Source organism: Ranitomeya variabilis, chromosome 3 (assembly GCF_051348905.1).
Source record: "Ranitomeya variabilis isolate aRanVar5 chromosome 3, aRanVar5.hap1, whole genome shotgun sequence".
Taxonomy (NCBI): Eukaryota; Metazoa; Chordata; class Amphibia; order Anura; family Dendrobatidae; genus Ranitomeya; species Ranitomeya variabilis.
The window spans coordinates 645,805,405-645,830,745 of NC_135234.1; the positions used below are offsets into that span (position 1 = coordinate 645,805,405).

Here is a 25,341-nt window from a genome sequence, read left to right on the forward strand (position 1 = left end):
GGATATGTTGAAGCATTCCAGAGTTATTACTACATAAAGTGACACATGTCAGATTTAAAAAAATTGGCCCAGTCACTAAGGGGATATTATAAATCTTGCAACAACATAATATTAAGGACAATATAGAGTAATAGAACACATGATCCAGATATCCATATCTATTTATGTAGCATATCCTGAAAAATAGGACTAAGACCTCCTTCACAAGTTCGTTTTTTTTTGGTTCGTAAGCAGTCTGTTTTTTAAAGGGAACCTGTCAGCAGGATTGTGCACAGTAACCTACAGACAGTGTCAGGTTGGCGCCGCTATACTGATTAAAATTGGTTGATGAAATCCGTCTTAGGGTATGTTCCCACGGTCAGTAAATGTTGGATGCTGCGAACATCCACAGCATCCAACCTGCAGTGGCCAGATGTTACAACATAGTGGATGGGATTTCAAGAAATCCCATGCCCACTATTTGTGCGCTGGCACCAGGGGTTTCCCTGCGGAGACGGACATGCGGTGCGTCTTTCCAAACTGCAGCATATCTATTTATCTTGCGGAGACGCTCAGTCTCCGCAAGATAAATAAACCAGTCCAATGTATTGGGTGCGGTGATTCTGCACGGTTCAATGAACACATGCGGAATCACCTGCGTTCAAAAGCCGGTAGCACTTTGGACGGAGTGGACATGTTCTGCGTCCAAAGCGCTGCCGATTACTGACTGTGGCACATAGCCTCATGGTTGTTCTTTAATCTTTATTTTCAGTTTATAGTTAATGATATACTCGTGCCCTAAGGTGGGCCTGGAGGGGGGTCTGCATGTGGTGCTCTGATTAGATATTCATAATGCAGACTGCTGACAGGTCTCTGATCCTTCAGTGACCTGCCCCCTAGTTTGTGTAATGAATATCTGTACATACTTAAAAATAAAAATAAACTTCTGCAGGTAAGTGTTGGCCATGGCACCTGTTCTGGAGCATAATCGCATGTTTTATGTTCCAATAATAGCTGCCCTTCATGTTATTCAGCTAGGAAAAAAAATCAATTTGAAAATGGCGCCCACCGCAGCTGCGCAGTAGCAGCTATCGGTGTATATAGCTATATAACTCTCATCATTCTCACCTGGTCTCCCTGCAATCAGCTGATGAGTTGTAGTCAGCAAATGCCATTTGTGAATAGGATATTGGGGGGACCCCATGCATTTTTTCCTATCTCTATCCTTCCACATCTAACACCTAAACATCTGTTATTTGCATTCTTCATTCTATTCCAGTCACTCTGATGATGAACACGGATAGCACACGGATACCACAGGGAGTGTGTCATACTGACATACGGATGGTACATGGACACGGACCACAGACCTCACTGGTATTGGTTTTCCATTTATGGAATCAACAAGACGTGTGAAGGAGACCTAAAGTACGCTGTATGAATGGTGTGCAAATACAGCATCCATGCATATTACACCAGCACAACCAGTAACCAAGTGTCAGTTTGTAAAAAAAAAAAATATTAAATTGAAGTGTCCAGCAATGGATAGAAGACTGGAGAGGGTCTACCCCACACATATCACCTCTATGAGTGCGGCTTCCTCAGGGGCAAATGTTGCAAGGGACCCTTTGCTCGTATTTAGTGAAGAGCGAGCACTAAAATGCTCGGGTACTCGTTACTTGAGTCAAGCAAATCATAATACTCGGGATTGTGCTGATCTGTCTTGATTTACAGGACTTCAATAAAATCAGAAAGGGCATGGTTATGGTCAGGCCAGCGTGAGCAACACCACCTAAATGGCTCTTTAGCCCCTTCATGCAGAACATGCTATGTAAACACTTATTTTAGTAAAAATTAGAGATGAGTGAGCACTAAAATACTCTTGTGCTTGTTACTTGAACAATTCCTAATGCTTGGATGCTCGTTTCAAGTAACGAGTATAATGGAAGCTTGAGCATTTTTTCGCCCACCCCCACATCCCCCTCGAGGTCTGGAGGGGGTGTAAAAATTTCTGAAAAGAATGGAAACTGCTCTGAAATGGCATGGGGAAGACCCCTGGAAGTATCTCAGAATCCCAGGTCGCTGCTGGGAACAATGTTGTCAGAGTATTCCGCCACTTTTATGGACTGACAATAAAACATGCAAAAGCACACTTAAAAATGGATTTGACTGGAAACATTTTTTCCAGGATAATGAATTGTATATAAGGCAAAATAAATAAGAGAAAAAAGCTCCTTCACACCTTGGACTAAGTTTACACGGAGAGATTTTTTAAGTTTGCATTGTTTTCAATGGTGAAAAAAACATTCCACAGGAAATGTCATTTTATCATTTTAATTGCTAAAAAGGAAAAAGGGTTGCACTGGCGCTTAGTATGCGATATCTGCCCCGCTGTCTGGTTTGATTGGCAAGTGCCACCTGTGGCCTGGGGATAAATATATATACAAGATACAAGAAAACTCAAATGGTGATATGGGAGGACAAAAAGGATGTGCACATGCAAGGATATCTAAATAACAAAGTTAGAATGTTGCAATTTTAGATGTCTATTAGAACTCTATAAAAACGCTATAGAAATGCTGTAATCAGATCCTTTTGAGTATAAAAGCAACATTCTAACTCTGTTATTTAGGGATCATAAGCCTTTTTGTCCTCCCATAGCACCATTTTATTGAATTTTATCATTTAATAGCTTATCTGGCCATGTTGTGTGTACCAAATGATCAAACAGATTGAAAATCTTTTTTTTTGCAGGTCAATCCGCCAGCCATGTAATGTAATGTACATATGTTCCTGTGATTGTAGGGGAAGTATAGGATTCAGTGAGTTGTAGGATCTAGATTAGCCCACTAGAGGGGGGCGCAGCAGAAACTAGTTAGTTAGGAGGGACCAACTGCATAAGGTATAGAGAGCTTCCTGCTTTTAGTCACAAGGGCCTCAGAGCCCGTGTAGGGCAGTTGAGCCACATACCATTCTACTAGTAAAGGAGCCCAGCTCATCCAGGTCCTAAGAATAACATTTGCCAAGAAGCAGAGGAATACAGGGCAGCTGTGTCATGATGGCGGTCAGCTACTTAGGAAGACGCCTGCGTTTCTGGTGCGAAACGGACCGGGAACTCCTACAGTTAGTCAGACTGGTCAGACAAAGTGCTGCAGCACCGGGACAATGGTGTGACCCGGAGGTTTTCCTAAAGGAGAAAGAGATAGCACAGGGACAGAAAATGTCATGCCTTGTGAAGTAACCTGTGTTGTACCTAATTGTGAACTGGACGAGCTGAGAATTGAACCAAGTAAAATCGTTTGTTTCAAGTTTGAACTTGACTTTGTCTCTCTTTGTCTGAAAGCTAAAGAAAGAAACCCCCAGCAGATCAGAGAGGGCCCAGATGGACAAAAAAGTGGACAAGAAGGTATGCTACCACTGGGACTTTGTATGCATGTGTCGGATGGCCAGGGTGCACTAAAGCAGCCACCCCTGAGAGCCACGACTACAGCCCTGGCTCCCCTCACACAAATAAAAGAACACAGTAGTTACAGTCAAATATGGTGGAGGTTCAAAGATATTTTGGAGTTCTTTTGCTGCCAGTGGCCCCGGGTGCCTTTAAAATGTGAAGATTCCCAAAGGATTTTGGGTCGCAATGTAGTGCCTGGGGTCAGAAAGCGGGGTTTGCATCATAGAAGGTCATAGGTCTTCCAGCAGGATAAAGACCCCAAACATATTTCAAGAGTCACCCAGAAATAGATGAAACAAAGCACTGGAGAGTTCAGAAGGGGTAATTCCAGCTCCAGTAGCGTAAAGTCTACCACCACTACATCTTACAAACAGTTGCTACAGAGAAACTGTGAATGGATACATTAAATAATTTAATGTTGCCCACTTTGATGAATTTCTCAGTACAGAACACCGTAAAAAACATGAATCGGTCAATGAGTGCATGGGAAAAAACTATCAGCAAGGTTTGCAATCTTGAAGAAAATAATCTCTAGATGCCTGTCATATGCTATACCTACTGCCACACCTCACCCTACACGTTTTGCAGATAAGAGCGGTATTATTATGAGTCTGACAGAATAGAATCTATTTGAATTAGCTCTGAAAAAAGTGATTAGTTTAATGTAGCAGCATCAAGGACTGTTATTTTATCAACCCTACTGAGGAATATAGTGGAGAGTTTTGCATCTACTCAGCCTGATATGGAGGATACCAGGATCTTCTGTACTTACTGTTCAGACTCTCCTGTCCCCACTGTGAAATCTTATATGCAATGTGAGTACTCCCTATGTGATGACCACCTAACAGCCCGCAAGGCACTGGATCATATACTAATAAAACCCATAGGCTCTTTTGCTTTACATTTTATACTCTCAACTAGAAGGTGGATCCACAGAAAAGCATTTTTTCCCATTACTAAGGAGTGATTCTCCTACACTGGTAAAGGGCATGCACCAAGTGCAAGGGATGCCAAAAAATAGAAGGAGGCACTCCAATACCTCTTTGAAGAAACGTATTTGGGGGCCACAGAAAACATTTTTTTGCCATTATTAAGGAGTAGGCATCCTAGACTGGTCATGCCCATGCAAAAAGTGTATGGACTGAAAAACATTTACCTTTGGGTGGTATACACATATATATAAAAGAATATTCGAGGAAGGCCTCTAAAAATTGTTAATGCGAGCATCATGAACACCGTTAAAAATTTATAGTAAGGGTAGCGGGTAGCATGATCTCCCTGTTGATATGATGGTGGAGGAGAAGGAGACAAAAAAGACGAAATCCTGAAGTGTATACCCATTATCACCCAATACGCATTGATAAGATGACATGAGGCTGGGCTGTGTAGCATCAGTTAGTATAGTTTCTTGCTCCATCTTAACTTGCTCCTCCTGAAAAGCCTTTTCTTTCATTGTGAGCAGTGATAAGTAGACAGAGAAGCAGGATGGTGATGCTTACCATCTTGATCGAGTCCTCAAAGATTTGGAGAACTGCACACACATGACAGACATCCATGCCCGCTCATCAACTCTTATGTGCAGCGGTTGATCGGAATACTGACATGCATGGGACAAATAACATCACACCATGGCTGAACCGCATATTACCACCACATAGTGACTGACTAATACCACATACAAGGAACAAATAACACCACACCAAGACCAGATCATACATTACCAGCATATAGTGACCGAACAATACTACATACAAGGAACAAATATTGCCACACCATGACTGGACCACATACAACCACCACATAGTGACTGAATAATGCCACACACAAGGAACAAATACCTCCACACAATGACCAGACCACATATTACCACCACATAGTGACCGAATAATACCACATACACAGAATACCGCCACACCATGACCATACCACATATTGCCCCAACATAGTGACCGAATACTACAATACTGATCATTAATAAAAGAGCACAATACTAATATTACCACAAGTGTCATTATAATTACCATCAGTGTCATTATACACAGGAGCTCTGTACATAGTATGCCTTGTATAGAGTCAGTGTACAGGAAAAAACACACTCACTTACCAGTGACGTCTGTAGTTCTTCATCCAGTGCAAACTGCCATCACTTCCCCCAGCCAGAGCTCATCTCTGCAGAAGAAAACCCAGTTATTTAAAGCACCGCTTCCAGAGCACATTCCTTATATTTTCCCCAACTTGTACACTACGCCAAAAGAAAAAGAGACATAGCGCCGCCCTGCACAGTAACAGGACCCCCCATTGAAAACAGTATCCTCAAAAATAAAATACATCACAACAGTAATAATATCCCTTAATTAGTCCCTACAGTAATAATATCACATACCATGGACTCTTCCTGCAATAATTTCTGACCCCCATGTGTCTCATTCCTGGTGATAAATCCATCATGTCTCCATCCTCCTGACCCCACATCCATCATGTTTCCATTCTCCTGGTCTCATATTCATCATGTCTGCATCCTCCAGGCCTCACATTCATCATGCCTCCTTCCTCCTGACCTCACATCCATCATGTTTCCATCCTCCTGACCTCACATCCATCATGCCTCTATCATCTTGGCCCCACATCCATCATGTCTCCATCCTCCTGGTCTCATATCCATCATTTCTCTATGGCTGCTGGCCCCACATCCATCATGTTTCCTGGCCCCACATCAATCATGTCTCCATCATGTCTACTGGCCCTACATCTATCATGTCTTCATCATGTCTTCTGGCCCCACATCCATAATGTCTCCATCATGTCTCCTGGCCTCACATCCATCATGTCTTTATCATGTCTCCTGGCCCCACATCCATAATGTCTCCATTATGTCTCCTTGCCCCACATTCCTCATGCCTCCATCATGTCTTCTGGCCCCACATTCATCATGTATCCATCATGTCTCCTTGACCCACATACATAATGTCTCCATCATGTCTCCTGGCCCCACATGATATCTCCCTGTCCCACATATTGCAGCGTTTCACAAAAAAAAAAAAAATTCCTTTTTCATGGCAGTGGTTTTGCAGTGTCCTCTTCCTCCTTTATATGTGGTACAGACAGGCCAGCGCATGTCAGTTATGTCATACGCCAGCGATATACATGCTGTTATGTCCCATGAATGAGACATTTTTCAGACTGTCCTGTACATTTTACATGCTGAATTGCAGTCTCTCATATTGTTTATTGTTGCTATGTGTTCCTGTGTTTTGCATAGCTGAAATCCTCCCTTTCCTTGAAGTTTGTCCCTTCTGTCTCCCTGTCTCCCTCTGCTGGGTGTCATGTCACTTCCTTCTTCTTCTCCCTGTGTCTCAGTCTCCATCTTGGCTTCATTAGAGGCACATGTGCTTTCAGCTTGTCTGAAGAATGTCTTTTTTACCTGCTGCTTTTTGTATGCATTTAACAAGAATTCTCAACCTCAACTGCTACCCTACCTCACATCAAAACCATTCTAACCTTATTAATATTACTTGCACTCCCTCATCTCCTTCTTTTAATTGTGCCCTTTGGAATCCACGGTCTGTATGTAACAAGCTTCCTTTCCTGCACAACTACTTTCTGAACAACTCTCTAAATTTATTGGCCCTCACTGAAACCTGGATCCAGGATTCTGACTCAGTCTCCCCTGCTGCCATTTCCCATGGTAGCCTACAATTCTCCCATTCCCCGAGACCCACAAACAGACCTGGTGGTGGAGTCGGCATACTCCTCTCCCCACAATGCACCTTCCAGGTCATCCCACCAACTCCATCACTCTCATTCCCTTCTTTTGAGGTCCACACCATCAGGCTCTTCCGTCCCCTCTCCCTCAGAGTAGCAGTCATATACCGGCCCCCAGGCTCGCCCTCCCACTTCCTGGACCATTTCTCTGCCTGGTTGCCACACTTCATGTCCTCAGAACTCCCAACCCTTATCCTGGGAGACTTCAACATCCCCATAAACAGCCCCACTTCTACATCTGCATCCCAGCTTCTATCACTAACCACTTTGCTCGGCCTCTCACACCTCTCAACCTCTGAGACACACAAGGACTGTAACACCCTTGACCTGGTCTTTGTCCGACTGTGTTCAATCTCCTACCTAAATAACTCACCGCTTCCCCTCTCTGACCACAACATTCTCTCCTTCATGCTCACAAATCCTCGCTCACCCCAGCACCCTCCTACCTACCATTCAGTCAGAAATCTACAAACCATTAACCCTCATACACTTTCAGACTCGTTACACTCATCACTGTCCCCAATCTCCTCTTTTTCCTGTCCTGATCTGGCGGTACATCACTACAATGACACTCTTAGAAGCACCCTAGACCAACTAGCTCCCCTCACCCTCAGAACCTCCAAACACAGAGTAAAACAGCCCTGGCTCACTCTCCACATTTGATCCCATCACAGAAGTTGAAGTCTCCAGGCTCCTCTCTTCTTCTCGTCCGACTACATGCACTACCGACCCCATTCCCTCACATCTCCTCCAGTCTCTGTCTCCAGTTGTCACTACTCACCTAACTACAATCTTTAATCTCTCACTCTCCTCAGGCATTTTCCCATCCTCCTTCAAACTGTTATGGACCTGGTGGTTAGGTGCACCAGAAATGACCTGATAGTTAAACACGGAATCGGGACGAGCTCTGGGGAAATGGGATCTCTGCTGACCGCAAACCCTACTCCTATCAACACAACTTTAAATAGCCGTGGAGCGTGCCTGACTCTGCCTAGACGCCTCTTCACAGCCTAAGAGCTAACTTCCCCTAAAGAAAGGAAACAAAGCCTCACTTGCCTCAGAGAAATTTCCCCAAAGGTAAAAGCAGCCTCCCACAAGTATTGACTGTGAGATAAGTGGAAATCACAAACACAGAATGAAATAGGTTTTAGCAAAGAGAGGCCAGTCTAACTAAACAGATTGAGGACAGAAAAGGGATCTTTGCGGTCAACACAAAAAGCTACAAAAACCACGCAGAGTGTGCAAAAAATACCCCCGCACCGACTCACGATGCGGTGGTGCCACTCTGCACCCCCAGAGCTTCCAGCTAGCCAGATAGTTTCATAATAGCAAGCTGGACTAAAACTTAGCAAGAAAAACCATATGTATCAAATGAACAAACAGGAACTTAGCTTGTGCTGGAGTAGACAGGTCCACAGAAAGATCCAGGAGAGATCTGAACCAGTACCAGAACATTGACAGCTGGCATGGAGTAATGATCTGAGTGGAGTTAAATAGAGAATCCAGCCTAGCCCTAAATGAGGGCAGCTGGAGAAGGAATCTCAGAACCAGCAGCTCCACTCACAGCCACCAGAGGGAGTCCACGGACAGAACTCACCGAAGTACCATTCATGACCACAGGAGGGAGTTCGAGAACGGAATTCACAACACAAACACTCTATCATTACTCTGTTACTAAATAAAACCCACCCTCGACCCATCCTGCACAAACAACTGCAGACCGGTCTCCAATCTCCCCTTCATCTCTAAACTCTTGGAGCGCCTAGTCTACTCCCGCCTTACCCGTTACCTCTCCATTCACTCCCTCCTAGACCCTTCACAGTCCGGCTTCCGCCCCCTACACTCGACAGAAACTGCACTCATCAAAGTGACCAACGACCTTCTGACAGCAAAATGTAATGGTGACCACTCTCTGCTCTTCTCGACCTTTCTGCAGCTTTCGACACTGTTGACCACCCTCTCCTACTCTCTAGGCTCCAGTCACTTGGCATTAAGGACACTGCACTCTCCTGGTTCTCCTCCTATCTTTCTGACCGCTCCTTCAGTGTTCTGTTCTCTTGCTCCACTTTATCTCCTCTTCCTCTCACTGTCGGGGTACCCCAGGGCTCAGTCCTTGGCCCCCTTCTCTTCTCCCTCTACACGGCCCCAATTGGACAGACCATCAGCAGATTTGGCTTTCAGTACCATCTTTATGCCTACGACACACAACTATACACGTCATCCCCTGGCCTTACTCCTGCTGTACTACAGAACACCACTGACTGTCTGTCCGCAGTCTCCAACATCATGTCTGCTCTCTATCTGAAACTCAACCTATCCAAAACTGAACTTCTTCTGCTCCCACCATCTACTAACCTCCCTAAACCTGATGTTTCCCTCTCCGTGGGTGGCACCATAATAACACCCCGGCAGCAGGCACGCTGTCTGGGTGTTATGTTTGACTCCGATCTCTCCTTCACATCCCATATACAATCTCTTGCCCGCTCATGCCGCTTACACCTAAAGAACATCTCTAGAATCTGCCCTTTTCTCACTATAGAAACAACAAAAATCCTCACTGTCACCCTGATCCACTCCCGCCTGGACTACTGCAACTCTCTATTAATTGGCCTCCCCCTCACTCGACTTTCCCCTCTCCAGTCCATCCTTAATGCAGCAGCCAGGGTCGTCCACCTGGCTAATCGTTACTCAAACGCGTCTGCTCTTCGACAGTCATTACACTGGCTGCCCATTCATTACAGGATACAATTCAAACTACTTGTTCTCACCCACAAAGCTCTTCACAGTGCGGCACCCCCTTACATCTCCTCCCCCATTTCTGTCTATCGGCCTAACTGACCTCTGCGCTCTGCAAATGACTTTCGACTAACCTCTGCACTAATCCATACCTCCCACTCCCGACATCCACAATTTGCATAGTTTTAGGCACTCCCTCAAAACACATTTGTTCAGAGCGGCCTATCATGTTCCCTAATCAGTTATTTTGTTTGTGTGTAGCCCATTCACTATCTCCATCTATCCCCCAATCCCTGAAGATGGCTGGACCATCATTGTAAATACACACCTGTACTTTGTATCTCCCCCACCTCATTGTAGATTGTAAGCTCTCACGAGCAGGGTCGTCTTGTGTTGCTTTAATTATTGTATTGTTAACGTTGTTACTTATGACTGTTGTGTTTGAAGCTGTTAAACTATAAAGCTCTACGGAATATGTTGGCGCTATATAAATAAAGATTATTATTATTAAAGAAATCAAAGTCTCATCTGGATTCTTCATAACATGTGTGCCTGCAGCTGAGTTAAGCTATCTGCAAACGTCGCCAATTGTAAGTAAGGTGAAGAGATTCAGCATCTCACAGAGCCATATTTGCAGCCACAGGCCCCGGGGACAGAATACATGCTAACGTCATCTGCCGGCCTCTGATTGGCTGGCAACTGTTCACTATTGTGGTGGCTTCCTGCATGGCAATATATTTAATTTGAACATGCGCTCCCTTTAAGGTGGAATGCCACTCTGTCTTTTGTGTCAGTTCCCGATCTCGCTCCTTTCTTATCCCTTTGTCTCCTTTGCTGTAGTTTGCCCAAAAACTGCAGCACTGCATACTTGTCACTTCTTCAGACTCTAACTCCTATCTCTCTCTAACTAGCAAACACAGTAATTTCCCTTGCACTAAGCCCTCCCCCTGTGGGCTGGTCCCAACATTAACTCTGTCTCTCTGACCCTGCAGTCTGTTGCTGGGGAGACGTGCCCTTTTACCTACATTCCATGCAAACACTACCTTATGTCCTAAATCCTCACCTATGTCTGTCATGCATCACATCACTATAATAATAATAATAATAATAATAATAATAATAATATTCTTTTACTATACATTTTAATACCTTACATTATCCCATTACGAACATTACCTATGGATTACATTATACTATCAATACTCATCACACTATAACTATATATTGCAATATGTAACAGAAGCATAACACTTATTCACATAATGCAATTGGTGCCTTCAGGTAAAGGAATGCAACAGTCATCGTCCATACCTCTTACGTTACCTCTTGAAAAAGTGATAAATTTGGGGCTAAAGCAAAATTTGTGTGAAAATGCTGAAAATGTTCAATATCTTGCTATTCCTTGTAAAAGTGAATACATTGGGGCTAAAGCAACATTTCAGAGGAAAAAAATAGATATTTTTTCATTCCGCTTTTCCTTAATTCCTGTGTAGCACCTGAAGGTTAAAAAATGTACTGACAGCAGCTTTGAAATATTTCAGGGGTGCGATTTTTAAAATGATATCACTCTTTGGGAGTTTCCAATATATAGGACCCTTAATTCTAAATAGGTCACTATAGAAACAGGTTTTCTAAATTTCTTTAGAAAATAAGATATTGCTGCTAAACTTTTAACCCTTGTAACATCCTAGCAAAATAAAATGATATTTGAAAATGACGCCAATGTAAAATAGAGATATGGTAAATGCTATTTATTAATTATGCCTAACTTGTTTAAGGATCTCAAAATAGAAAGTTTGAAACTTGCGAATTTTTCAAAGTTTTCTCCAAAATTCCGATAGTTCCAAAAATAAACGCAAATCATATTGACCTAAATTTATCACTAACATAAAATTTCTATTACTAGTATAAATACAGAGAAATTGGAAGAACAACAAATGAAATGGGAGAAATGCGGAATATTTAGCACCACGAAGTGAACTTTGAACACGTCATAAACGCTTTGCATAAACTGTTTTCATCTGCTGAATCTAATCCATGTTCCTAATGGAGTTATTTTATGGCCACGGTGAGTAATCCGGCTACATTTCATGATGAGCTTCGTGCCAATATAGGCTGCTCTACCTGTCTGCAAACAGCGGATCTAAAATCCATGTACTGCACAATTCATTATGTACAGAGGCATAGGGGAATGTACTGTACACTGTGATTAAATGTCATAGCACTATAGCAAAAAAAATAATACCTTACTAAAACATGCACAATTGAAATGTCTTATATATAGTACTAGATGCATCTGTGGTCTGTATATTTAAGACATGATACACATTAGTTAAATCTTGCACATAAAAATAGAGAATGTGGATAAGTTTAATTTTTGTAAAACATAACTAAATTCACTCCACTTTAGACTTTGGAAATCATGAATTCAGGTATTGTGTTGTTTTATACATTTACATGCTGCCACCTGCTGGTAATAGTTTAAATTGACTGCACTTAAAACAAAATCTGTTAGGGTAATAATAATAATAAATATTATTTTTTATTTCTATAGCGCCAACATATTCCTCTGGGTTTTAAAGTCTTTCAAGGGAACTTGGACAGACAATAAAGACATTACAGAAAGACACATAATTCAGACGCCTAAAGGAGTGAGGCCCTTCTACAAAGCTTAAAATCTATTAGGAAATAAGGGAGACAAGAAAGGTAAATGGTAAAATGTGCTTGTATTCTATGGTCCAACCATAATATATTAACACTGCATGAACCAGTCACAAGCCGGGATGTGTACAGTACAGACACAGAGGGCTATTAAGTACATGGAGGCTGTGAACAGATGCTACGCTGATTTTGAAGAAAATTTAGTATGAGCAAAACAGGGATAGTTACTGCGATATGCCAGTCTAAAGAAGTGCATTTTTAGGCCACACTTAAAATTGTGAGTATTGAGAATTAATCGAATTGTCCTGGGTAGTGTGTTCTAAAGAATTGGTGCAGCAAGTGAGAAGTCTTGGAGACAGGAGTAGGAGATTCGGATTATTGGGGATTTTAGTTTTAAGTCACCATGTCAGGTGATGAGGAATATGCCGCTGACCGTCACCAACTATATATCGTTTGGATGTAATTTGCATTATTAGTAATGTGCATGGACGTTGATAATATTGCTGCCTGCAGTACTAATCACTGGTCACAGGAGGTCACTGTTTCCCCTGTAACTCCTCTAAAGGCCCCGTCTCACTAAGCGATTTACCAACGATCACGACCAGCGATACGACCTGGCCGTGATCGTTGGTAAGTCGCTGTGTGGTCGCTGGGGAGCTGTCACACAGACAGCTCTCTCCAGCGACCAACGATCAGGGGAACGACTTCGGCATCGTTGAAACTGTCTTCAATGATGCCGAAGTCCCCCTGCAGCACCCGGGTAACCAGGGCAAACATCGGGTTACTAAGCGCAGGGCCGCGCTTAGTAACCCGATGTTTACCCTGGTTACCAAAAAAAACAAACAGTACATACTCGCCTTTCGGTGTCCAGGTCCCTTGCCGTCTGCTTCCTGCTCTGACTGAGCCGCCGTACAGTGAGAGCGCAGCGGTGACGTCACTGCTGCGCTCTGCTCTCACTGTACGGCTGGCACTCAGTCAGAGCAGGAAGCAGACGGCAAGGGACCTGACGGACATCAGAAGGCGAGTATGTATTGTTTTTTTTTTTTTACATTTACGCTGGTAACCAGGGTAAACATCGGGTTACTAAGCGCGGCCCTGCGCTTAGTAACCCGATGTTTACCCTGGTTACCAGTGAAGACATCGCTGGATCGGTGTCACACACACCGATTCAGCGATGTCAGCGGGGCCTCAACGACCAAAAAAAGGTCCAGGCCATTCCGACACGACCAGCGATCTCGCAGCAGGGGCCTGATCGCTGGTACGTGTCACACATAGCGAGATCGCTATGGAGGTCGCTGTTGCGTCACAAAACTTGTGACTCAGCAGCGATCTCGCTAGCGATCTCGCTATGTGAGGCGGGGCCTTAAGACTCTGGCTTAACCTGGATTGTGCAGGATTTTTATTCAGAGACAGTTACTAAGTTCTGTGAAGAGAAATAGAAACAGCTATTCTGTTGGCAGAGACTTGTGCTATGTTAAATGGACTCTGTTCTGCTGGTTTGAACTGCAATTTGGGAAGAACCAGATGGAGACCCAGACCAGAGGACAGTGCAAGAAATTGTGAGAAAGTGCTTGACAGGAAAGGGTTGTTTCAGTGGCCATCTTGGAAGAGCAAGGAGAGAACTGGAAGGAGGAGTATGTTCAACGTCTCCATCAAGCGCCATCCCTGGAGCCAAAATCTCCAGGATCCAGCATACGTGATGCACCCAGAGTGCCCTCCGGCAGGTCAGCTGTGGAACTATGCACCAGATAGAAACTCATCACCTCTTGGTCAAACAGCCATCGTCCAGGCGGGCTAATCTCTGCAATGACACGGTGACCAGACACAGGTCGTTAAGTCCTAAGCTCAAGGCCATTGTGAGGATTACGGTGGGAGCGTGCACGGCCACAAAGTTTGGTGCCAAATTCAGACAGGCAGATACCGGCACTTGAGTGAGTGAGTGCCCATCAGACTCAGCTTGTGGAACCACTAGAGACTTGGAGAACCTACCGAAGTATACAGAGGCGATCAGAGGAATGGCCCATTGCCATCACGTGGTCTTTAAAGTGAACACAACAGTGTATTATTCAATGACTAGGTTCTACCTAAGGGTGTGTGCTCATGTTGCAGATTTGCCTCTTGGCAGAAAAGAAAGTTGAAAATGCGATCGGTTTGATGCGGTTTTGATGCGGATTTTCATGAGGTTTTCTCTGCGGATTTGCAAGCTAAATAAAGATATATTATTTAACACAAAAAAAAGAATTGTGATGTAATTTCCTTGTCCAACCTCTTCTTTTACATTCTCCATTGAAGACCATAATATCACTACATACCATTTATATGGATACACCTGGGTGGGCCATTTATAAAGTTGGATCCAAAATGGCCCACTACAAAATGGACGCCATGGTCACCACCCATCTTGAAGAGTTTTCCCCCTCTAATATACTAATGTGCCACAAACAGGAAAATTAATATCACCAACCTTTCCCATTTTATTTCGGTGCATACATATACATGGCCCACCCAGGTGTATCCATATACATGGCCCACCCTGTATATATATATATATATATATATATACACACAGTTATATGAAAAAGTTTGGGCACCCCTATTAATCTTAAGCTTAATGTTTTATAAAAATAGTTTTTTTTGCAACAGCTATTTCAGTTTCATATATCTAATAACTGTTGGACACAGTAATGTTTCTGCCTTGAAATGAGGTTTATTGTACTAACAGAAAATGTGCAATCTGCATTCAAACAAAATTTGACAGGTGCATAAGTATGAGCACCTCACCAGAAAAGTGACATTAATATTTAGTAGATCCTCCTTTTGCAAAAATAACAGCCTCTAGTCGCTTACTGTAGCTTTTAATGAGTTCCTTGATCCTGAATGAAGGTATTTTTGACCATTCCTCTTTACAAAACAATTCCAGTTCAGTTAAGGCTGGTTTCACACTTACGTTTTGATCTGCAGCATTTTTAAAAAAAACGCATGTGGTGAAAAAACGCATGTAAACGCATGCAAACGCTGCGTTTTTTAGACGCATGCGTTTTTGCATGAAAAAAAAAACGCGGCAAAACGCGGCGTTTTGCCGCGTTTACATACGTTTTTTCCCGCGTTTGCGTTTTTGAAACGCATGCTGAGAAGTGTGTGACAGCTGCCAATCATCAAAATCCACTAGAAAACCCACTATTAATAGAATTAGCTAGGGTTAGGGTTAGGGTTAGGATCCCTAGGGTTAGGGTTAGGGGTAGCTTTTTATTATGTCCTGGTCACCAGGTCACTGATAAGCCACCCCCACCATCAAGGTGATAAAGGGATCCAAACCCTAACCCTACCCCTAACCCTAACCATAGGGATCCAAACCCTAACCCTACCCCTAACCCTAACCATAACCCTTGGGATCCTAACCCTAACCCTAACCCTAACCTTAGGGATCCAAACCCTACCCCTAACCCTAACCATAACCCTAGGGATCCTAACCCTAACCCTAAGGGTTAGTATCCTAACCCTAACCCTAAGGGTTAGGGTTAGGATCCCTAGGGTTAGGGTTAGGATCCCTAGGGTTAGGGTTAGGGGTAGCTTTTTTATGTCCTGGTCACCAGGTCACTGATAAGCCACCCCCCACCATCAAGGTGATAAAGGGATCCAAACCCTAACCCTAACCCTACCCCTACCCCTAACCATAGGGATCCAAACCCTAACCCTACCCCTAACCCTAACCATAACCCTTGGGATCCTAACCCTAACCCTAACCTTAGGGATCCAAACCCTAACCCTACCCCTAACCCTACCCCTAAAATTACCCCTACCCCTACCCCTAACCCTAACCATAACCCTAGGGATCCTAACCCTAACCCTAAGGGTTAGGGTTAGGATCCCTAGGGCTAGGGTTAGGATTCCTAGGGTTACTAGGGATCCTAACCCTAACCCTAACCGTTACCCTAGGGATCCTAACCCTAACCCTAAGGGTTAGGATCCTAACCCTAACCCTAAGGGTTAGGGTCCCTAGGGTTAGGGTTAGGATCCCTAGGGTTACTAGGGATCCTAACCTTAGGGTTAGGGTTAGGGTTAGGATCCCTAGTAACCCAAGGGTTAGGGTTAGGGTTTTCTTGTTTTTTTTTGTGTTTTCTTTTGTTTTTCTATAGAAACGCATGTGCTTAAAAACGCATGCGTTTACATAGACAGCAATGCATTTTTTTGCCGCGAATAAACGCATGCGTTTTTTTGCAGCAAAAAAACGCCGCTAGAAATTACTACAGGTTGCATTTCTGCAAAAAACGCATGCGTTGCCGAAAACGCGTCAAAACGCATGCGAAAAAACGCATGCGTTTTTTAGCGCTAAAACGCAGCGTCCAAAAACGCAAGTGTGAAACCAGCCTAAGTTTGATGGTTGCCGAGCATGGACAGCCCTCTTCAAATGATCCCACAGATGTTCAATGATATTCAGGTCTGGGGACTGGGATGGCCATTCCAGAACAGTGTAATTGTTCCTCTGCATGAATGCCTGAGTAGATTTGGAGCGGTGTTTTGAATCATTGTCTTGCTGAAAGATCCATCCCCTGCGTAACTTCAACTTTGTCACTGATTCATGAACATTATTGTCAAGAATCTGCTGATACTGAAAGGAATCCATGCGTCCCTCAACTTTAACAAGATTCCCGGTGCCGGCATTGGCCACACAGCCCCAAAGCATGATGGAATCTCCACCAAATTTTACTGTGGGTAGCAAGTGTTTTTCTTGGAATGCTGTGTTTTTTTGCCGCCATGCATAACGCCTTTTTGTATGACCAAACAACTCAATCTTGGTTTCTTCAGTCCACAGGACCTTCTTCCGAAAAGAAATTGGCTTCTCCAAATGTGCTTTTGCATACCTCAGCCGACTCTGTTTGTGGCGTGCTTGCAGAAACAGCTTCTTTCGCATCACTCTCCCATACAGCTTCTCCTTGTGCAAAGTGCGTTGTATAGTTGACCGATGCACAGTGACACCATCTGCAGCAAGTTGATGCTGCAGCTCTCTGGAGGTGGTCTGAGGATTGTCCTTGACTGATCTCACCATTCTTCTTCTCTGCCTTTCTGATGTTTTTCTTGGCCTGCCACTTCTGGCCTTAACAAGAACTGTACCTGTGTTCTTCCATTTCCTTACTATGTTCCTCACAGTGGAAATTGACAGGTTAAATCTCTTAGACAGCTTTTTGTATCCTTCCCCTGAACAACTATGTTGAATAATCTTTGTTTTCAGATCATTTAAAAGTTGTTTTGAGGAGCCCATGATGCCACTCTTCAGAGGAGATTCAAATAGGAGAACAACTTGCAAGAGGCCACTTTAAGTAGCTTTTCTCATGATTGCATACACCTGGCTATGAAGTTCAAAGCTCAATGAGGTTACAAAACAAAAAAAAGTGCTTTAGTAAGTCAGTAAAAAGTAGGTAGGAGTATTTAAAACAAGAAAATGATAAGGGTGCCCATACTTATGCACCTGTCAAATTTTGTTTGAATGGAGATTGCACAATTTCTGTTAGTACAATAAACCTCATTTCAAGGCAGAAACATTACTGTGTCCAACAGTTATTAGATATATGAAACTGAAATAGCTGTTGCAAAAAAAACTATTTTTATAAAACATTAAGCTTAAGATTAATAAGAGTGCCCAAACTTTTTCATATAACTGTATATGTATGTACAGTGGGGCAAAAAAGTATTTAGTCATTCAGCAATAGTGCAAGTCCCACCACTTAAAAAGATGAGAGGCGTCTGTAATTTACATCATAGGTAGACCTCAACTATGGGAGACAAACTGAGAAAAAAAAATCCAGAAAATCACATTGTCTGTTTTTTTTTATCATTTTATTTGCATATTATGGTGGAAAATAAGTATTTGGTCAGAAACAAACAATCAAGATTTCTGGCTCTCACAGACCTGTAACTTCTTCTTTAAGAGTCTCCTCTTTCCTCCACTCATTACCTGTAGTAATGGCACCTGTTTAAACTTGTTATCAGTATAAAAAGACACCTGTGCACACCCTCAAACAGTCTGACTCCAAACTCCACTATGGTGAAGACCAAAGAGCTGTCAAAGGACACCAGAAACAAAATTGTAGCCCTGCACCAGGCTGGGAAGACTGAATCTGCAATAGCCAACCAGCTTGGAGTGAAGAAATCAACAGTGGGAGCAATAATTAGAAAATGGAAGACATTCAAGACCACTGATAATCTCCCTCGATCTGGGGCTCCACGCAAAATCCCACCCCGTGGGGTCAGAATGATCACAAGAACGGTGAGCAAAAATCCCAGAACCACGCGGGGGGACCTAGTGAATGAACTGCAGAGAGCTGGGACCAATGTAACAAGGCCTACCATAAGTAACACACTACGCCACCATGGACTCAGATCCTGCAGTGCCAGACGTGTCCCACTGCTTAAGCCAGTACATGTCTGGGCCCGTCTGAAGTTTGCTAGAGAGCATTTGGATGATCCAGAGGAGTTTTGGGAGAATGTCCTATGGTCTGATGAAACCAAACTGGAACTGTTTGGTAGAAACACAACTTGTCGTGTTTGGAGGAAAAACAATACTGAGTTGCATCCATCAAACACCATACCTACTGTAAAGCATGGTGGTGGAAACATCATGCTTTGTGGCTGTTTCTCTGCAAAGGGGCCAGGACGACTGATCCGGGTACATGAAAGAATGAATGGGGCCATGTATCGTGAGATTTTGAGTGCAAACCTCCTTCCATCAGCAAGGGCATTGAAGATGAAACGTGGCTGGGTCTTTCAACATGACAATGATCCAAAGCACACCGCCAGGGCAACGAAGGAGTGGCTTCGTAAGAAGCATTTCAAGGTCCTGGAGTGGCCTAGCCAGTCTCCAGATCTCAACCCTATAGAAAACCTTTGGAGGGAGTTGAAAGTCTGTGTTGCCAAGCGAAAAGCCAAAAAAATCACTGCTCTAGAGGAGATCTGCATGGAGGAATGGGCCAACATACCAACAACAGTGTGTGTCAACCTTGTGAAGACTTACAGAAAACATTTGACCTCTGTCATTGCCAACAAAGGATATATTACAAAGTATTGAGATGAAATTTTGTTTCTGACCAAATACTTATTTTCCACCATAATATGCAAATAAAATGATAAAAAAACAGACAATGTGATTTTCTGGATTTTTTTTTCTCAGTTTGTCTCCCATAGTTGAGGTCTACCTATGATGTAAATTGCAGACGCCTCTCATCTTTTTAAGTGGTGGAACTTGCACTATTGCTGAATGACTAAATACTTTTTTGCCCCACTGTATGTGTCAGCCAGGTACCCTCATTAATAAAAAGATATATAAAGAGTTAAATAAAAGACACATACACACACGAAATTTGCGTGAACCGCAATATCTTTTTATTTTTTAAAGAAATTTAAAAATAATTGCTTGGACTCCCACGTAATTTCCATAAACAGCAGAGGGAAAACTGACAGCTGAGAGCTGATGTTAATATTCTGGGATGGAGCTAATAGCCATAAAGGTTCTCAGGCTATTAATAACAGCTCACAGATGTTTGCTTAGCCTTTACTGGCTAGTTTACAGGGAAAACCCCCCAAAACTGACATGGGGTCCCCCCTATAAAATCAAACAAGCAAAGGCTAGGCAGACAGCTGCCGGCTAATATTAATAGCCTTTGAAGGGGTCATGTATATTGGCACCCCCCAGGCTAAAAACATCAGCTCTCAGCTGCCCCAGAAATGGCACATGTTATAGATGCGCCAATTCTGGTTCTTAGCCTCACTCTTCCCACTTGCCCTGTAGCGGTGGCAAGTGGGGTAATGTGGGGTTGATGTCACCAGTGTATTGTCTGGTGACATCAAGCCCACGGCTTAGTAATGGAGAAGCGTCTATAAGACAGCCATCCATTACTAATCCTATAGTTACATGGTAAATAAACACACAGCCAGAATGAAATCCTTTATTTGAAATACTCACACAGACTCCTTTACTGAATCTTAATTAAACCATAGTTACTGAATCGCCTAATCCCAGAATCCCTCAATCTCCTGCAACAAAAATAAAATAATAAACCAACACAAATGCCCCCTGTCCGCTGTAGTCTATTTGTCGAGTGTCCCATAACGATCTCAGGTGTAGAACAGATAAATAGGGGGATGTGACTGCTCTACACGGCCTCTGGTGATACACTAAGAGTTCACCGGAGTTCGTGCTCTCACTTATGGCACTACCGTGGTGTGAGAATTTTCTCACGCAGCAGTGCCGCAAGTGACAGCATGAACTCCTGTGACCTCTAACGGTGGCTCAGTGATACACTGTGCGGGAGGATACCTCCTGTCACTGTATCAACGGGAGTTGGAAGAGAGGTCACATCTTCCGATGTGACTGTTTTACATGTGAGATGGCTGTGGGACACTCGTTATTAAATGGACTATAGCGTAAAGGTAAGTATATGTTGGTTTATTATTTTATTTTTATTGCAGGACATCAAGGGCATCAGGGAATTAGCTGTTTAGTGAGCATGAATTTTTTTTTTGTTTTACAATTGAACACAGTCGCTGAATGATGGTACTACTGTTCCATCATCGGCTCATGCTGTCACTGTTATATGTGACACCAGACATAGCCGGATGAGAGTAATAGTCCTATCAGACGATGCCTGTCTACACACAGACACCCGCAGACAGATACACACACAGGCAGACACAGACACCTGCACACACACAGACACCCGCAGACAGACACCCGCAGACAGACACCCGCAGACAGACACCCGCAGACAGACACCCGCAGACAGACACCCGCAGACAGACACCCGCAGACACACACACAGACACCCGCAGACACACACCCACAGACACACACACACACAGACACCCGCAGACAGATACAGACACCTACAGACATGCAAATATTCTCCGCTCACACATAGTCTCTACACACATATTCTCCGCCCACACACTCTTCCTCCTTCCTTTCTGCAGCGTTTTTAGCAAGCAAATCCATAGCTAATCCGCAGACTTTTCTACACCTGTGGTTTAGCTGTGGATTTGACTAACTCAATGTAAGACAATGGGTGCAGAAACGCTGCAGATCCGCAAAAAAAATTTGACATGCTGTGTAAAATAAAACACTGAGAATCAGTGTGGAATTTTCCACAGCATATGCACAGCAATTCTGGATTCCCATTGATTAACATTGCCTGATCTCCCTTTGCGGATTTGGTGCAAATCCACGCTGAAAAAATGCTGCGGATCCGCAACAAAATCCGCGATGTGTGCACATAGCTCCAGAGTTTACAGTCAGTTTGTGAAGTTTGTGAGCTGCTGTGTGCAGCACCAATACGCCAAACCTGGCATTCATTTAATTAATTTAATTGTTCCAGTTTTCCAAATAAATGCTTGGTAGCTGCACTAGGCAGGTGTGCAACTAGATAAATTATTGTAACGTAATCATCATTGAGTGACGCCGCACAGTCAGCTCTGACCAGGTGTGTGTAAATTAACCTGTCACATTTTGTTGGTTGGTGGAAGCGTAACCTGTCTGAGTTTAAGAGTAAAAGTTCTGTAGTGCTGGCGTCCCTAATTGAGATGAGCAAATATGTTTGAAAAACGATGAGAAGAAAAACGGCTGCACTCACCAACCTTCTTATTCAGGTCACTTTATTCAGTCCATTTTAACACGGCACGGGGGTGTACACATAGGGTTATGCGGCGGCTGAACGAAAAAAAAACGATCGCCAAACATAAATTTAGCACAACTATAGCACATTCGGATTCGTGATCAGAAACCCAAGCAAATTTTCATAAATTGGTAACATTCGGTAAAGAGTGCAGGAAAATATTGCAGGAACTTAAAAGCAAAGACGCTGCTCCTGACGCTGGGCCTGGGTGCTGATCAGGTACGGACTGGGACTGAAATTCAGCCCTGACATTTGAAATCACAAAGGCCCATGCTGTCTCCATCCCCCAAGCAACAGATGAAATATATTACTAATATTACCCTGGATGGAGGAAAGTAAGATTTACTACAAGACCAATATTTCTAATGCTTCCCGTGGCCTGCTGGCATAAGTGATGGAGTCAGCGACTTTGTCCTCCTTCACAACTCTTAACATTATGGATGTCTTGATAACACCAATTCTGTTAATAACATAGCAGACAAGGAGGCCCACAGCCAGACAGACCCTTCTGGCATTTGCCAGAATTGCCAGATGGCCAGTCCGGCCCTGGTGCTGATAGATTTTAGCTAGTTAGCTAGGCAGTTGTTTCTAAGTCAAATAGTTTAGATAGTTAGTGTCCTGTGTGGCTGTGAAATCGACCTTCCAGCAGATTTTTTTTTTTGTGCCATTAGTGAGGTCCACAGACAAAGACAGCAGGGTACAATTCATAGTAGTGTGTTGTGCACTGCTTCTATTGTGCTCCATGCAGGAGTAGACCTTTCTAAAACTTATTTTTTTCAGTTGCTAAACATGATACAGCCTGCTATTTCCCACCTTGTCATTTAGTGGTGGTGAAATTGTCCTGTGATTTGAGCTGAAGCACAGTGAAAAAAATTTTTTTTGCAGTTGCTAACGTGATTCAGCAAGCCATATTTAACATAGTAACATAGTTATTAAGGTTGAAGGAAGACTTTAAGTCCATCTAGTTCAACCCATAGCCTAACCTAACATGCCCTAACATGTTGATCCAGAGGAAGGCAAAAAAAAACCATGTGGCAAAGAGTAAGCTCCACACTGGGGAAAAAAATCCCTTCCCATCTCCACATACGGCAATCAGACTAGTTCCCTGGATCAACACCCTAACAAGGAATCTAGTATATATACCCTGAAACATTATACTTTTCAAGAAAGGCATCCAGTCCCCTCTAAAATTTAAGTAATGAATCACTCATTAGAACATCATACGGCAGAGAGTTCCATAATATTTTTTGCAGTTGCTAACGTGATTCAGCACACTACAGTGCCTTGCAAAAGTATTCAGCTCCCTGGAACTTTTCAACCTTTTCCCACATATCATGCTTCAAACATAAAGATACCAAATGTAAATTTTTGGTGAAGAATCAACAACAAGTGGAACACAATTGTGAAGTTGAACGAAATGTATTGGTTATTTTAACTTTTTGTGGAAAATCAAAAACTGGAAAGTGGGGCATGCAATATTATTCGGCCCCTTTACTTTCAGTGCAGCAAACTCACTCCAGAAGTTCATTGTGGATCTCTGAATGATCCAATGGTGTTTTAAATGCCTAATGATGATAAATATAATCCACCTGTGTGTAATCAAGTCTCTGTATAAATGCGCCTGCTCTGTGATAGTCTCAGGGTTCTGTTTGAAGCACAGAAAGCATCATGAAGACCAAGGAACACAACAGGCAGGTCCGTGATACTGTTGTGGAGAAGTTTAAAGCCGGATTTGGATACAAAAGGATTTCCAAAACTTTAAACATCCCAAGGAGCACTGTGCAAGCGATCATATTGAAATGGAAGGAGTATCATACCACTGCAAATCTACCGAGACGCAGCCAGCACTCTGCAGGCCTCTGCTCTGCACAAGAGCACACAACAGACTGACACTGACGTTGCACCTGACACCTAACACACCCATACCCCTTACTGCAGGGTTTTTAGCACACAAACCTGTGGCTTCCAGCAACATGGAAAACCCGGACCGGAAATCTGTGACTGCCATGCACACCTATGGACTTCATCCGTCTCCATGCACAACCTGGGGAGAATACACAGCGACCCCTACCTGTGACACGAGTCACTGCCTCACAAGAAGTTACGTTGTTCTGTGCACTGCATCATCAGCCTCAACTGTGGTTGTGACTAGCATCATTCGTGGATCTGCAGCTCGCAGGAGAGGCAAGGGTTGGCCTGGACCTTTTTTGACACCGCAAAGAATGAGACAACTCAACTTATCTGCGAACTTTGCAAAAAAACTGAGTAGAAGGGAAAAAGTGCAATAATTTGACTACCACATGCATGAATCTTCAATCAACATGAGTTACTCGAGAAATTCCACTGCAATAAAATGCGAATCAGCGGACCTAAACAACCATCAGCCACCCCATCAACCACAACTACTGCTTCTTCCTCCTCCTCTGTTACCATGCCAAATATTGCCATGCAGGTCTCCGACAGCAGAACCTCCGTTTCTTTACCCACTCCAGTAAGGTTGAGTGAGAGCCCATCCTCAACTGTAACAGAAGCAGACATGCTTGCTGTTTTTGACTCATCTCAGAGAACGAGCACACTACAACTTTATCAATCCATGGTAACATCTCCGCTTGTGCCTCACTCACGGTCCAGCAGTTTGTCCAGTTCACCGTACTCCACCCTCTCTCAGCACTGCAGCCAGCCCTCGGTCCCGCAGATGTGGTCACATAAAAGATTGTTTCCTCCTACACATGACAAAGCTAAGAGGTTGAACTTCACCATCTCTAATCTGTTGGCCACGGAAATGCTGCCTTTCCACCTGGTAGACGGCTTCCAAAAGCTGATGGCCCTCACAGTCCCCCAGTAGCAGTTGCCCAGTTGCCATTACTTATCTAAGAAGGCTGTGCCTGCACTACACCAGCATGTCGCAGACAACATCACCCATTCCTTGACTAAATCTATGTCTGCTTGGGTGCATTTCACCACAGACACTTGGACAAGTAAGTATGGCCAAGGGCATTACATCTTGCTGACTGGGCACTGGGTGACTCTGGTGGCTGGGGCGCGGGTGGGGATGGGGTTGCTCCACACGTTTTGGAATCCCCAAGGCTTGCA

The 25,341-nt window shown here is 43.6% G+C and overlaps 1 protein-coding gene across 2 annotated transcripts in view; it reads left to right on the plus strand.

The window, feature by feature from the left end:
- Positions 1 to 25,341, plus strand: part of LOC143816831 (uncharacterized) — a 73,485-nt gene that overhangs the window by 40,972 nt on the left and 7,172 nt on the right. For both annotated transcript variants that reach the window (XM_077297712.1, XM_077297713.1), the window contains exons 3-5: positions 3,323 to 3,385; positions 11,832 to 11,993; positions 12,480 to 12,631. In XM_077297712.1, the coding sequence (XP_077153827.1) occupies positions 3,323 to 3,385; positions 11,832 to 11,891 (123 nt within the window). In that variant the 3' untranslated portion in view covers positions 11,892 to 11,993; positions 12,480 to 12,631. The remainder of the gene's footprint in view (positions 1 to 3,322; positions 3,386 to 11,831; positions 11,994 to 12,479; positions 12,632 to 25,341) is intronic.